At 47.7% G+C, this 16,518-nt stretch overlaps 1 protein-coding gene across 5 annotated transcripts in view; it reads right to left on the reverse strand.

Moving 5' to 3' along the window:
* The window catches only part of LOC138488148 (TATA-binding protein-associated factor 2N-like), a 530,913-nt gene that overhangs the window by 449,685 nt on the left and 64,710 nt on the right, over window positions 1-16,518 (reverse strand). For 3 of the 5 annotated variants that reach the window (XM_069614926.1, XM_069614925.1, XM_069614924.1), the window contains exon 3: window positions 6,416-6,458. The exons of the other annotated variants lie outside the window; for them this stretch is intronic. In XM_069614926.1, the coding sequence (XP_069471027.1) occupies window positions 6,416-6,458 (43 nt within the window). The remainder of the gene's footprint in view (window positions 1-6,415; window positions 6,459-16,518) is intronic. 5 annotated transcript variants of the gene reach the window in all.

A 16,518-nucleotide genomic window follows, 5' to 3' on the forward strand; every position in this document is an offset into this window, starting at 1 on the left:
AAGGAGGGTCCTTGCCAGCCAATTTAGAGCATTCACAAATAGTGAGGATGATCTACCTAGACAAGGTCTGTTTAGAAATAGCATGGCTTGGTTTGCGTGTGGTATACCCAATATAGAGCTGGTCGTCCACTCACAATGTGGACATTCTGGAAATATAAAAGCTTAATGCTCTCCTAGGGTCCAAACTATGGAGCCTTTCTTCTTCCTTACAAGGATGCGGAGGAGGATAGACGGGTGGCGGCACAATTGTCTGACTCAAGTGAAAGTCCGAAACTACCTTCGGTAGAAAGAATGGTTTCACCCTCAACACAATCCTGTCCTTGTGGAATATAGTAAAGTGTGGCTTGGAAGAAAGTACCTGCAACTAACTCACGCTACGTGCAGATGTAATAGCAACCAATAGAATTGTCTTAAAGGTTAACCTCAATGGTTGTGTGCAAGGGTTCAAATGGGGCACACATCAGAAATTTCAAAACCAGGTTGAGGTCCCAAAACGGAACCTGAAAAGTAGATGGTGGGAACACATTTGTGAGCACTTTTAGCAACTGAGTGACCAGTGGGATCTTGAAATGGGAGCATTCCTCGGATGAGCGCTTAAAGATTGAAAGCGCTGTCAGGTAACGCTTAACCCTTTAAATGCCAGCGACGAGCCGGCTCGTCGGTAAAAAACGCTCCAGGTTGCCACCGACGAGCCAGCTCATCGGTGGCACTAAGGGGTTAATGTTGGCGGGTTTGGGCGGTGAATACTGCGATTTAAAAAAAAAAAAGCCATTGGCACTGGGGGGGAACCTCAATGGCACTTAAGAGGTTAATGGTTCAAACTGAAGACCTCTGTGTGCTAATGAAAGCAAAAAGGATAGAACATCTGGATTTGTATAATGAAACGGATCAACATTTGTTTCTTTGCACCAGTCGCAAAACGTATTCCAACGCTTATTGTTCTTAGCTGTAACCTTTGCTCTAATGCACCCAGATACCTATGGGTTCGGTGCGTTTTATAAATCAATAAAACAAACGGCAATGGTACATAGACTTTGTTGCTGGCCTTCTGGCCAAAAGCAACCCCACCATCACGTCATCTGGTAGGTCCCAATCTTTGTACCTCAACCTTTCAGAAACCGAGGGTGAAGGTTGAGAGTCTTGCCCTAAGAAATGGAGAACCCAACCGACCTCTCGAGAGAAGATCCTCTCTTTGTGGAAGATGTATCGGAGGACAGATTGATATGTCTAGAAGGGCCGGGTATCACGTTCTCCTGGCCCAATCCGGGGCAGTGAGGATCATGTGTCCCGAATCGCCTCAACCTCCCGAGTACTTGAGGAATGACGGGGACTGGAGGAAACCCGTACAGTGGTAATTCCCAATCCACCATGAACGGGTCTCCTAGAGCTACTCGTGGTGGAAACTCCCTTGAGCAGTACAGTTGGCACTTCCAGTTGACACCGGTCGCAAACAGATCCACTTGAGGGGTTCCCCAAAGGGCAGAGATCTCTTGAAGGACTTCCTGAGCTAGTTCCCACTCGTGGGAGACTGTGCCCTGCCTGCTCAGAGCATCCGCCGCCGTGTTCTCCTCCCCGGCTAGGTGAACTGCCGACAGGGAGATTCCTTCTTGTATTGCCCAGAACCAGAGCTGCATTGCCTCGCTGCAGTGGTAGCAACCGTACGCCTACTCTTGTTGAGTTAGTGCATGGCCACTATGTTGTCAGTCATTATCAGGACATTCTTTCACCGTACAGACAGTAGAAACGCCTTCAGCACCAGTATGAGTGCTCTCAGCTCCAAAGGATTGATGTGTAGCCTTGACTCCAATGGAGACCAAAGACCGCTTATTGTCAGACCGTTGGCTCTCACCCTGTGAGAGGCGTCCGTCACTACAGTGATCTGCGGCCATGGTTGCCAAAAGGGTTCTCCCTTCAGTAGATTTTCCTCGCAGGCCCACCACAGAAGATCCTGGGAGACAGGTTGGAATCTGAAGTCGGTCCGACATCTTGCCGGATAACTGGGACCATTGTGTCCCAAGAGCCCACTGAAGAGATCTCTTCAGGCGGGCCTCTGGCACCAGAAAAATGCAGGATGCCATGAGGCCGAGCAACCTCAAAAATGTCGAAAGCCGGAAGACACTGGGTATTCTGGAATTTTGTTACCATCTGGAGAACGTCTTGAGCCCTCACCTTGGGTGACAAGCACTTTCCCCAAGGAGGTGTCTAAAACAGCTCTGATGTAATGGAGATGCTGGGAAGGTGTCATATGGGACTTCTTGAAATGGAGGAAGAAACACAGTCTGTGAAGGGAGTGGCAGGTAAAGTTGAGATGATCCATGGCTTGTTCGGGAGAATGCCCCCTGTTCAGACAATCGTCCAGGTAAGGGTAGACTTGAATTTCCCCCCTCCGCCCCCTCTCCTGAGATGCGCTGCCACCACCATCAGTTTGGTGAAGACCCTAGGGCTGAGGCCAACCCGAATGGCAGGACCCGAAACAGGCGTACCTCAGGGATTTCCTGTGCTGACGATGGATTGGCACATGAAACTAAGCATCCTGAAGGTCCAATGACACCAACCAATCCTGAAGTTGGAGGGCCTGAAGGATCTGACAAATTAGTAGAGAAAAGATCTACCCCTCCAAGGCTATCGCTAGGACGAAAAGGCTGAGGTTGCATAACAGTGGTGCCTAAAGACTTGGCCACCGCTTTGGAAGTCTGCAACTTCTCAAGGCTCTCGTCAGCCTTGCTGCCAAAAAGATGAGACCCACAAATGGCATGTTGAGTAGTCTAGCCTGCACATCTGGTGAAAAACCAGACTACCACGCAAACCTGCGTTTCACGGTGCTCGTAGCCATGGACCTGCTGATGCATCTGCAGAATCCAACCCAGACTGAGGGATTCGCACACGGCTTCCTTTCCGTCCTTAACGGTAGCCAGGAAGCCGTCCCTTTCTTCCCCTTCGGGAATATGCTCTGCCACCATAGAGACGCACTCCCATAGAGTGTACGAAAATGTTGCCAGGGCACAAGTGGAGTTGGCACATTTCAACGCCATACTCCCTGCTGAAAATACATTTCGTGCCCATCTGCCTACGCGCTTGTCGTCCCCATCAGCAGGGATGGTAGGGTATGCTGCCCGTCTCGAGGTAGCTGTAGCTGTCTGGACCACCAGATTCTCAGGAGTGGGGTGTGTCGACAGGTAGGCAGGGTCGCTACTGAAGGGGCGGTATAGTCTGGTAAGAGATTTGTGAACTGCCGGATGGGTTCAGAGGTTTCCCCAATTCCTGGCCACCATTTTTTGCATAGCCAAATGGAAAGATAACACTGGATCCGTAGTTGGACCACTGTCCAAAATGTCAGATCATCAAATGTCAGATTATCCTGATCACAATGCACAGGAGGTCTAGAGCAGGCCAAATACTCAACTGTAGACATAAGTGGTCTCTACAAGAAGTTATGCTCCCCTGTGTCTGGTTTGCCGAAATCCAGCTCAGGAGAGGTCTATGCCACTAGCTTTATGCAAAGCATCACAGAGATCCTGCATCCTACTCCTCTGAAATGAGGCATTCAGGAACATATGGGGTCCCAAACTGGAGACCAAAAGGGGCATCATCCTCATCCGAACACCTCTCCTCAAGGACCCGATGGGCACAATCAACAGCAGCAGCATTGATGGCTTCAAAAGGAGTCAACGGCCTTGACCTCTCGACCTCGCAAGTGATCCCTCGATACCTTATCCGAACGAGGCCTCGAGGGCTCTCGATGTGGATCACACCATTTACTTGTGCTCAAGGGCGCACACAAGTATCCGGCTGAGACCGTTCCTTGCCAGCTTCCACAGAAGGCACGGTCAGAGCCCAGCCCTGTTTAAGCATTTTCACACGTTTCCCATTCTGCCGGTGCGTCGCCTGACGAAGACTGTAAGGAAGGCGACCGGGTGCCTTCTCCTAGATCTCTTTGACTAAGAGTGGCTTTAACCACTCCGGGGCCTAGAGCGCTTGGCAGTCTTCCTCCAAGGAGTCTCACCTCTCAACTCATCGGTTGAAGGCCCAGCAGGTCGGGACTTCTGGTGTTTGGACACCTTGCCTACCTTGAGCTTCCCCTTTCGTTCCCTCAAGGCCTTTCCTGTCATGGATTGACACTTGGAGCACGTATCCATATCCTGGCCCTTGCCGAGGCACTACAGACAAGACTCGATGCGGGTCCGGGATGGACATCTTAGCGCCGCAGTCCAGGCATTTCTTGAATCCGAACTGAGGTGTGGTCAGAGTGGTAGACTGACATATTCCAAAAACCAACAGCAAATACTTAGTACGAGGCGCACCACATTTCTCACGAAGCGGAAAAACGGAACTGAGGCCAACGGGGGACATGCATGCTACTCATAACATCCGATGACGTCACGCTCGACTGAGGCCTCAGAGGGGCATCAACTCAACATCATCGACGCAGGCGGCTCTCTGCAGAATTTTCTTTTCCCAAAGCAGCCGAACCAGGACATTATATGTCAAAGATGAGGAATACGTTGGAGGACAATCCATTCGAAACAGGCAGGGTTTGTAAGATGGACAAAAATAACCAGGACAGGATGGAGGACAGAACAGGGGGTCATTGGAACAGTACTTTTTATTTTGAGAAAATGGGAAGCGCAGGGAATACGGACTAGAGGAACGTGGAATAGAATAGCCAGAGTATGCAGGTAGCGAACAGGGAAAAAGGGATTCTGAAGAAGATAGTTTTTGGATATAACAGGATGTTGATCGGAGGATCATTGGATCTGGGAAGGAGGGATTGAAGGGAAGGAAGCGGGCAGATGTAGAATAGCCTATAAAGATTTGAGAGAGTTCACCCTCCACTCATCCCTGGCTTGTGCCATACTGCGTCACATGGGGAATTTCCTCAGGCATAACCCTGGGTTCCCTTATCCAGGTGATCCTCCCCCACTGATCCACCCAAGGAACTGGATCCAACAGCGATGGCAGTGTCCTGGCCACCTGAATAAGGGAATTCCGGGGTCTTACTGGGAGAACACCCTCTGGTTTCTCACAGGGGATACAATCAATTCGAAAGGATAGTGATAACTGTTACAGAAGTATGCACCAGAAAGACGGATTGCGCCAAGACATCAAACTGTCAACAAAATAAAGGCTAATAGCCTTCTGATTAGACAGGTTAAAGGGTGGTGTTCACTCAGTCCAGTATTACGAAACCAGACAAGACAGCTAATTGAAAATCCGAGCAGAGCTCAAAACGTGTTTCTAAGCTGCCAGACCAATCCATCGGTGCAGCTGGTGGCGGTTGCACACCACTGCCTTGCATGCCAGTAGCAGAAGGAGGAAATGTTTGAGAATAAACTCATGAGGCTGCAAATGCAGTCTCCGGGGACAGGTATAGATTAGTACAAAATACTGCGAACCATGTACGTACATAGGGGCGGGTGGGAGGCAGAGGACCTGCAGAGTGTACATAGGGGCGGGTGGGAGGCAGAGGACCTGCAGAGGAGGCCAGATCAGGCAGCAGAATCAGTAACGTGGATATATTGACAAAAATCAATGATTTTGGGGGGGGTAGTTCGACCAGAAGCGAGAGGGGGTGGTGAGCACAGGATCTGCAGGGACAAACAGGATGGCAGTAACAACCGCCTCCAAGAGGCACAGTGGCAAACTCTTTAACCAACAATTACTGTAGGCACACCACAGATTATATCAGCAAGGGGACACGAGATACATGAACACTAAAATGACAGCATGGTGGACAGGCCCAGGTGCAAGCAATCCCTCAAGGGACCATGCCCCAATTTCTGAACTCAAATGCCAACCCTTTTTATCCTAGTGACCAACATAGGCCAAGGGGAGATTCAAATGAGTTCTGGCAACCAGATCGGGAAGGGATTCTGGAAGCTCTTAGAATTCACGTTGATCAGGAAGGTCTGTATGTCCAATGCCAGGTGCAATGGAAAATAACAGCTTGTTTAGTGGATACTGGGGCAAATAAGCCTGCTTTGCAAATTAATGCCACCCAAGAGGGACCATTATGGGAGTAGAGGCAGTTTTCGGCAGGAGAGTTTTACTTACCTCAGTGATAGTGTCCCCAAGGAGCAGGTCCTAGAGTACTTTGGAGGGAGACCCTAAAGAGGCGATGGAGATTACGAGGCCCAGGGATGGTGAGAAAAAAAAAACTGCAGATATTGATAGAATCATAGATACAGAGATACCTAGGCACCGCGTCTTTCCCTGAACACAAAGCTGAGCGGAAATATATAGACAAGAAAAATCAACAGTAAACAAAAGGCGGCTAAGGAAGAACTCATTCAAGTTTTCTGAATTCACACAACCTCTCTATCTTGAATGCAGATTAAAATGCATCAGTGGTTTTCATGCGACAAAAAATAAAGTACTGTGCAGCCATGTAAACGTCTCATCTATCAATCTAATTTACCTGTGATCCTTGTCCAGAGTTCTTGTTCCCTTGACCAACATAGCTAGAAAAATAAAAACAGTTATTTTTCTGAAACCAAGATACTTAACAAAAGAACCAGATATTTTACAGGGTGCTGTATCCCAGAAGTAAAATTAAGCCACCAAGTGAAAAGCATTTTTACAATATGCCAGCACACAACTTGTTTATACGAGACTGTTCTTACGTGCCTACCAGCTATACAAAGTACTTCTGGAAAACACCTAAAAATATACAAATTTGCCAATTTTTCAAAGTACATAAAAGTACATGAACTGACGGCAAATGTATACATTTTGGACTAATGTTTGCGTCACTAGTCTGTTACAAGTGGGAAGAGTGTACAAGATTTAAGTGCTAAACTAGAGCTCCCAAAGCACCTGGACCAGCTTATATATAATAAAAAAAAAATGTCTAGTAGATACTAGAGAGTTGCTCTCTTAGCAAGTTTTCGATTTGCCTGCTTTGAAATTTTGTGGTAGGTGGACTTGAGTGGGTGTGAATTTTTTTTTTTTTTGCCGGGACAATGCGCTGTTCACGCTTTCCCATTTAACCTAAAACTACATTTCCCAGCTTCCCTGGCTACATTTTTCCACCTCAGGGGCTTCAACACCAGCGCTTCAGGGCCTAGCCAGTCTGCATCTGTCCGCATCAAAATATGCCGGAGCACAACTGGCTCCTTATCCAGCTTTGTGTGCTAGCATATTTTGTAAAACATAACCGTGTGAGCATTTGATACTTAAACTGTAATCTACTTTATGTCAATCTTGTTATCGGCATCAACCAGTGTGCTCTCTGTAGGGAACTAGATTTCCCAACAGTAGTCTTTGGTTCAAACATAGGTGCATCCGTACTGATGTTCCCCTGCTGGCTGCTGCCAGCTTTCGACAGGTGTGCAGTGTACTGACGGCAGAATTTGTTTGATCGCTTTAAGCAAGTGTACTCCTGGCCACGGATTGGGCTGGCTGTATAATACCACTCATGCTGCATCTGTGGGTACCAGGTGCTACCAAAGCAACTAGGCCAGCAAGGATTCTGGACCGCTACTTAGCTATGGTGTTAGCGTCGTGGCGCTACGACATCTTGCTGCTTTCTGTTGATGAGCTTGTTAATAATGAACCATGTATAGGGAAAGCCATGTCAAGTAATTTGATTGGCTTAAATACTGGTATTCCAAGGTGGACCCTTCCCAGAGTGGTGGTGCCGTTACATCTACAGCACTGTCAGAGTGAGCGCGAGTGCAAGGTCGACGAATTGGCAATTCTTCCCAGCTTTCACATTTTTTTTTTTTAGAGCAGATCGCAAAATAGGACATGGTGGAGGCGTGGCCATTATACATGAGGCTTCTCTGCAGATACATGAAGGGCCATCGCAGGCACGCTCGGCTGCGAGATTGTGCATGTTAAATGGCTGGCTGATTGCAATTCTACCATCAACTTCATTCAGGCCTATAGCTCCCGCCACCAACTCTGCGCCGCCCCCCCCCCCCCCCCAATCCACAATGCCCGAGTTCCATGCGCAATTCGGCGACATGTGGAGGTCTCTGCTCAAACGGTTCACAAAAGTTACGATCTTATATGATAGCTCTGACTCTATCGCAGCAGTCATTGAGGGCACATTGGTGGACTTTCTCAGCAGGTCCTGGATGCCACTCATTTGAAAGGCTGGACGCTAAACTGGATCACCAGCCATCTGGTTGCAATTAAGAATGTACAATTATGTGCCCATTGTCTGAACATTCTCTCATCCACAGTTGATTGCTTTGATTTGATATTTTAGTTGTACAATGCAGAGGGTCTGCATTCAGTCCAGAATTATGGATAGGCATTGCGCTGAAGTGCTAGTGCCCCTCTTTAAAAACACACTGGACGGAGGGGCGTGGCCAGCAGCGCCACTGATGTGGCTGTGCTGCTAAGGGCCTCCAAACTCCAAACCAAGCCAATGTTTTGAAAGCATATACCAGATTTCCCGGGGCTCTGCAAGTCGGTGAAGCCAATATCCATGATAGGAAGAGCCCATGTACCAGTGGTCCTAATGCGGACAGATCGCATAGAACGGATGCCAAAATATGAAATCAAGTCCGAAGCCGCAGCTACAGTACCCCCAAGGTGGCAGACGGCCATAAGGAAGAGGAGGAGGGAGCAGCGCAGAGTCATTGTACTGGTGAAAACAAAATTCCCCCAGCAGATAATGTCATCAACTGGCTCCGAGGGTCCCTGCTCACCTAACTACACAAGGTGACTGGAGGCATCCCGCTCCCCCATCTCTCCCCCCACACTTAAGGCACAGAGTGGGACTAGGACCGCAAGCGGGGCCGACCTCAGCGTTGCAGCGATGCAGGAGGCCCAAACCGTGAGCCTCTCGCAACAGAACTTAAGGAGGCAATTGCCTGCTCCAGCACGCTGTGGCGGGAGGCAACCCGCCCCACTCGCATAGAGATGGGGCGTGGATCAGGAGCTCCAGACGGGGCACATGGCCCGTCCAGCCATCAACCTTCCACCGGCTCTGAAATCCAGTGAAGGGCAGCATGAGGAACCCTGACAGAAAGCAGTGACTAGCGGCTCCCGCATCACGTCCAGTGCTGCGATCCGAAGAAACCAACGCCATACTGCTGGTGAGTGTGCGGCTGAGGTGAAGGGGCACTGAATAAGAGGAGAAGTCACCTGATGGGGTAATGTGTTACAGTGCCCAAAGAGCAAGTAGTGAGGTGCTTGCCCCTCCCCCGGCCGCTTTTTCTCATAGGACACCAAGAGAAGAGGAGGCCCGACAGAATCTCCGGCAGGCCTGTGCGCCTGGAAAGTGTACTTGGTCAACGAAAAAAGGTCTGCTGTGGGGACTGAAGGGCCTCGTTCACCTGCCGGCAGTGCAAGTAGGGGGCCCCACATAGTAAGCGGCCGGTAGCCTGGAACCGGAGCACTAACCTGAAACACCCTTTGAGAACACTCACACAGGCAAGAACGCGTCATGGTGTGGAGGGAGAACACCAGAATGGCCAAACAACTTAAATCTTTGAAGAGTGGAGATATCCACCATGCTGCTTCCGGGGGGAAAAGAGAAGAAGCTTGAGACAGCCAAGTCTTTGCCACAAACATCTCCTGGAGGGACCTGACAACTAGCCACTAAGGAAGACATCCAGGCCTTCATGTTGGATATCAGATCGGAATTCCGCTCTTGTATGTCAGAACTCCCCAGCAAACTCGAGCAAGACGGACCAAAGAGTAACGGAGGCAGAGCAGAGAGTGGGAGAAGTGGAGGACCCGATAACATTCAGCATCACTTTTGGAAATTCAACAGCAGATCCGGGCCCAACCAGACAAATGAGATTTGGAGTACAAGCAGGAGGTCATGGAGAATAGGGCCCGACAGAACAACCTACGAATCAGGGGAGTGCCGTTGACGGTCCCAGACCAAAACCTAGGGGAATACATGGGAGACCCATTTCAATCCCTTCTGCCACACCTCGAGAAGTACCAGCTCCTGTTGGATCGAACCCACAGACTATGTTCCGAAGGGGCTTGGACACCCGCTGTATGTGATCATTCAAGTCCACTTAAACACAACAGAGGTGGCAATAATGGCAATTGGCTGCTCCTGTGACGAGCTGTCATTTCAAGGGTCTACCCCTGCAAGTTTTCCAGGACCTACCGGCAGTGTCTATAAAAAAAAAATAGAGGGCCCTACGATCTCCGACGCTGTTCCTCCGAGATCAAAAGATCTGATAGCGCTGGTTGTTCCCTACCGTGGTCCAGTTTTCTTACAAAGGATCCTCCCGAATGATTGCTCACTTAGAAGACACAGAAAAGATCTTGCACCCCTCCTCGCCAGACAACTGGCCGACCCGACGGAGCTAAAGGAGAATGGATACATAAGGTTAGTATTGGCGGGCTTCACACAGTCCAAGCCCGACTCCAGGGTGGATGTCCCCTGAAGGCCCTTGGAGTGTACTGGCGATGACCAATGACAGTCAAACAGTTGAGTTCGGACTCAGTTCACAGTTATGTTGCATTTTGTTAAAAGAAAATTTAGCTGGAGTAGGTATGCAGACACCCCTGCACCCTGAATGGCAGCTTCTGATCGTCTGACTCCCCGCGGCTTCACTTCACCAACCTCTCTCCCCTTGAAGGTTCAACTGTAGAGAGCTTGTAAAGCCAATCCAGGAAGTGAACTTTATCACCCTGAATGTCAAAGGCCTCAATTCTCTGGAGAAACGGAAGGCCATACTGAAACGCCCAAGTTGTCTTTCTCGAGGAGACCCATCTACTGCCGGAGGACTACGCCTGCCTTAGGAGCAGGGAGTTCCTGAGGCAGTTCCTGGCCTCAGGGGGCACTATGAAAAGGGGGACGACATCCTAGTGGCCAGACATCCCGTTCGAGGAATTAGACTATTGCAGACCCAGGGGGTCATTTCATGGGGTTGAAAGGGATGCTTATCGGCCAACTGTACACTATGGTCTCGATCTATGCCCCGAATGAGGGCCAGGAATGTTCCTGGCAAACAGTCCACCCTCCTCCCATTCTTGGAAGGCCAGATCGGAGGGGAGGGGACTTCAACAGGGTTCCGTATCCGAATAAGGATAATTTGCATGCACCAGCCACCAGTACTATAAAATTGCCCTGGGAATTCTCCATCTGTTCAGTTCTCTGGGTGTGGTTGATGCCTGGAGGGTACTGCACCCAGGGGAAAAAAAAATAAATAAAGACTATACCTTCTTTTCACCTGTCCACCGCATCTCCTCGCGCATAGACCTGCTCCTAGTTTCACCCCAACTTTTATCCTTCACGAATAAGGTGGTCATTGCCCCGGAGGTTCTTACAAACCACGCCCCGGTGTCTCTGCAGATTAGATCCTGGAACCCGACCCCGTTTTCCAGACCACAGAGGCACCTGTATGACTAGATATTATACGAACTGGCCCTGAGAGATTAGGTGGCACAAGCAATTAAAGACTACTTTCGAGAAAACCCCACAAACTGACTTCCCCAGCCACCACATGGGACGCCATGAACGCGGTTATTAGAGGGCACTTAATAGCGCACACACACAGCGGCAAATTACAAAAGGAGGAAACAGTCGAGAGATCGTCTGGAACAGGAGATGAAGGACATTGAGGGTAAATAGAAGAAGGGATGGTCGCCTAAGGTGCATGCAGCCTTACAGGTGGCACATAATAAACCGGAGGCCTATATGCTGTGGAGACGGTGCAGACCCTACTATACACTAAACAGGCATACTAGGACAAAAGCAATAAGGCTAATGAAGAAGCTAGCGAAAACTGAGAGACAAAACTATTGCAGGCCTCCCAAACCAAACAGGGGTAATCCAATATGGAGAACAGGAGAAAATGCAAATTGCAGAGGAGCACCTCCTGTCGAGCATGGCCAGGGCGTACAGTTGCACGGAAGCGCAGAGACAATATATTGCAGGGGCATCCCTACCTCAAATGGCACAGGAAGATAGGGAGGAGCTGGAAGCTCCGATCTTACAGGAAGGAGGCGCTAATTAAATCTCTTATCAAATTTGCGTGCAGCAGGGCCAGATGGTATTCCATCTTGCGTCTATAAAACAGAATCTATGTTTTGGGCCACGATTTTAAAGCTCAAGTTTAAAAGTATTCCAAGTACTGGGACAATTCCCCAGTCTTGGGTCACCTCTATTCTGATCCCCATCTTTAAAAAAGGTGATCCCACTGTGCTGGAGAATTATAGACCGATCTCCCTTACAGATGCGGCAGCCAAAGCTTTTTCAATCCTTGTAATCGCGGAATTAGAAAACTACCTTGATACTCACGAAACCTAATAGGATGAGTACTACTTTGAATGTGACAATTATGGCGCACTTATTAGATGGGACGAACAAGAGCGAACTTACTACACTATATATCGCGATCTATATGTCATCAGCTTTTGATTCAGTTGTCCGTAATGTATTATGGGCCAAGATTCACAAAATAGGTATACATGAACACCTAATCTATTGGATGGTAAAAAGTCATTCTAACACCTCCTATAAAATTAGAATCACCAAAAGGTGGGGCCATCACAGATCCTGTACAATCCTATCTAGGGTTGAAAAAAGGGTGTAATTTTGCTGCAATATTGTTTAACATATTTATCTGACATCAATGAGCTCTGGAAATCATCTCACACTTTTGCAGCAAAGCTTTGTTCATTAAGGTTGCATTGGATGGCATTCGCGGACAATATTGTATTTGACTTGACACCAACTGGCTTGCAAGCTAAATTAAAGTTGGTCTCGGAATTCGCATATTGCTATAATTTGAAACCGAAGTCAACAAAAACTAACATTATGGTATTTAAAGCTGGCAAAAAACCTAAAAAATGTATTTTGAATATAGATGGGGAACCAATTCATCAAATGCATGAAATGATACATCTTGGTTATCGTGTAAGTAGCATACTAACTATTAAGTCGTGGGTAGAGTACTTAGACTTGAAAGCAAGACCACTACGAAGTCAGATGAAATTTATTTGTAAAAAATATTGTACATTCTTTGATGCCCCTCTTAGAATTTTTTACTTTAAAGGTTGAACCTGTACCTCTGTATGCATTAGATGTCTGTGTGTAATATGGCAAAGCAACTTGATTCTATGCAGAGAAGCTTGTTGAAATCCGCTTTACATCTTTCACCTGCTATTCCCAATTGTATTGTCCGGCATGAGTTGGGATTGGTCTCTTTATCATGTAGATGGATAGGGCAAGCACTTCCAAATTACAGCAGGATTCTAAACCCGACAGGCAACTCATTGCATCAGGATCTATTTGTACTGACAAAGGGATGTACTTTTAGCTCTTTTACGTTATATATATTCTCAGAATGCAAAAAATCTTGGACGATTTGGGAGTTGACCATTAGGATTTATATATTCGCCCAGGATATGTGAAACGCAAACTTTTTGAATTTGACTGGTGTAATACATTAGTAGAAATCAGTGCATTGAGTACTTATAAAGAATATGCTAAATTTGAAACGTAAAAGGGATGGATGTTGTGCGCATCTTGCAATATTTCCAGCTAATATTGTGTGATTATCTTAGATTTAAATTAAATCAATTTCACACAATGGAAAGGACAAAATATTGGGGAATCTTACGATACAGTAATGTGTCTATGAAATCTAATTTCCTAACTTGAAGTAGCTAATGAAACCCTAAAGCATTTAATATTAGAATGTCCGTATTTTAGAGATGCTAGAACTAATCTCTTGAAGAGATTAGTAAATATTGATTGTATGGAGTCATTGTGGAATCTGATGATGCTAGGGCAATGTAGAGCCCTCAGTTGTGCACTATTGGCATTCCTAAGAATAACTGAAAAGGAGATTTCTTTACCATAAGGACCTTTTATGTTTTTTATATGATTGATACGTTTTAGTATCACATTCTTTTAGTGTTCCTGTTTTTTTGTTGTATGTATTACGTTTATGTCAAATGGGTAATCTTAAAACAAAATATTTCTGTATTGATGTCATATGACATGTGTAAATAATAGGTTTCTTTTTTGCAAAGGTTTATAATAACCACCCACCCCCCTCAAAAAATAGATTAAAAAAAAGTCCGGCACCCCAGGCCCAGATGGCTTTTTCCCTAGATTGTATAAACTGCTGCTCGCCCCCTTGAAATTCTTGTTCAATTCGTTCTGGGAGATGGGAAGTTTAACGCTCTCGATGAGAAACTAACACTATTCGGGTTCTGAAACCTGGAAAGGATCCCAAGGGCTGTGCCTCGTACAGGCCTATTTCACTTATGAACATCAATGCCAGAATCTATTCCAAGGCGACAGCGAACCGCTTAGCCCCACTTCTTCCTCGACTGATAGACCTGGATCAGACGGATTTCATCCTGGGCAGAAAAACAATGCTAAACTTGATTGAACTAGCTGCACATAACGATGAGAAGCTACTCCTCCTGGCAGTGGACGCTACTGAGGTGAAGTGTTTGACAAGGTGTCCTGGTCTTTTCTGCATCGGACTCTGGAGGCGCTTGCCTTCGACCTGCAGTTTAGAAAGGCGATAGCCGGCAATTATTTTGTGCCCAACACCTCTCCAGATAAACTGGGAACGCTGGCCCCCGATTGCCCCATCACTTGCAGTACACGTCTGGGATGCCCATTATCGCCCCCCACGTTTGCTCTCGTCAGACAGCCTCTGGCTCAACATATCTGAAGGAATAATGCAATCCAGGCCCCAATGGTACAGGCACCCCTCATAAGATCTCAATGTACGTAGAGGATGTGCTTCTCTCCATTACCAACATCAGCCCCTCCTTACAGGTGGCCTTCCAGGAGCTTCACTCTTTTGGACAAATGGCTGGATTTGACATTCATCTCAGGAAATTGGTAGCACTGGGGGTGGACCTATCCGCACAAGAGGCAAGGGCCTCCCAGGCTATATCGGTCCGATCCGCTGGGATAGGTCCTCCATAGCCGACCTGGGGGTCTACCCGACGGCCTCTCCGAAAGACCTTTGTGAATAATTTTCCTCTTCTGCTTAAGGCATTGAACAAGACCTAGATAGAAGGAGGTGTGGTGGTTCCCGCCCCTCATCTTTTCAAATACGCGGAGGCTGCCCAACTGTCCCACCTGCCCACATGGTCGGCGGACACCGCAGCTCCAAGGTGGTTGGAGACAGAAGCACAATGTGTGGTGCCCCTCCGTTTTGTGCCCTTTATCCCCCGCTCTCACTGCGTAAGCAATGGCTGCACCCATGTCGGATACGAAAAACACTCTGAAGATGTGGGACAGGGTTCTGCGTAGGAAGAAAATTGCTAGGGGGTGGGTGGGGGTGTCAGGGTGGGGGGGTGTGCCCATGTACCCCGGTTTTTGGTAACCCGGCCTTTACAACAGGTATGCCACAGGGAGCATTCAAGAGCTGTAAAGAGAGGCTTAAGCACTGGGGGAAACTGTATACTGGAGGGCCAGCCATGCTCTTTCGAAGAGTGTAAAAAATTATTCAAACTCACCTAAGGGGAAAGGTTTGCATACATTACGCTCCGCCATTGGATTGCTCACCCTGAAATAAAGGAGAAAGCCATGCGGCCATGCGACCCCTTAGCCCACTGGAACTTAATATTGGGGAACCATAAGGGAGGGATCTCCAAACTGTACAGATTACTTTGGGAAGACCTCCTGTCTGCACCACACAGAATACATGGACCGTTGAGAAACAGATTTAGGACTTCAGTTGGACGATGCAGCTTGGATGGAGATTTGGACGAGAAGCCGTGCCTCGCCCAAATGTGTGACCAACAACAAATGCGCAGAAACTGTTTTTCCGGTGGTATTCTCCGCCGGTGCAGATCCACCACTTCCAAGCCTTGATTTCCCCTCCCAAACCCCCCCACCCCCATCTGTTGCCGGAATATCGAGGCCCAAGGCTCGTACTTCCATATGTGGTGGGATTGCCCGTAATTCAGACGTTCTGGGAGAACATTATACATTTTTTCACAAAGTTACTGGTAGCCACCTCCCATTATGCCCAAAGACCCTACTGCTAGGGGCACCATGTGAGGGCGTTTAAGCAAAAATCTGGGAAGTGGGCGAAGTTAATGACCCAAAAGTTGTTGGCGGCATACATCACTATTGCCCGCTGTTGGAAAATGTCAGAAGGCCCAGACTTGGGTCGATGGTGGATTAAAGTTTGGGACATTCAGTAGCTGAGAGGGTGTCCGCTGCAAAAGAAGGAAAGTTCTACCAATTCCAAGCAATCTGGTCACACCCTCATAACTTTAATGGCTGAAATGCACACATGCATAATAGCACCTCCCAATCTTTCCAAATGTGAACTCCGGTCCCTCCGAGGGCGTCCCGCGTTGGGACAATATTTATGGTGAAAGGCACTATAAAAATGATGAAATAAAAAACATACATACATGGAGTTTTCCAAAGGGACAAACACTGCAGTATTGTAAAAACCTCCATTTATCTCTAGTCTGGAGGGATTTAAGCCCCAATTCAAAGAAAGTAGCTATACTGGCAACTGCATTTGAGATACATGTATCCCATGCCAAATTAAAAACGTTCCAGTTTGGGCAGGATATCGAGCGCCCAATACTGCATAACCTTTACTC

Source organism: Ambystoma mexicanum, chromosome 9 (assembly GCF_040938575.1).
Source record: "Ambystoma mexicanum isolate Mex_15411 chromosome 9, UKY_AmexF1_1, whole genome shotgun sequence".
Classification (NCBI taxonomy): Eukaryota; Metazoa; Chordata; class Amphibia; order Caudata; family Ambystomatidae; genus Ambystoma; species Ambystoma mexicanum.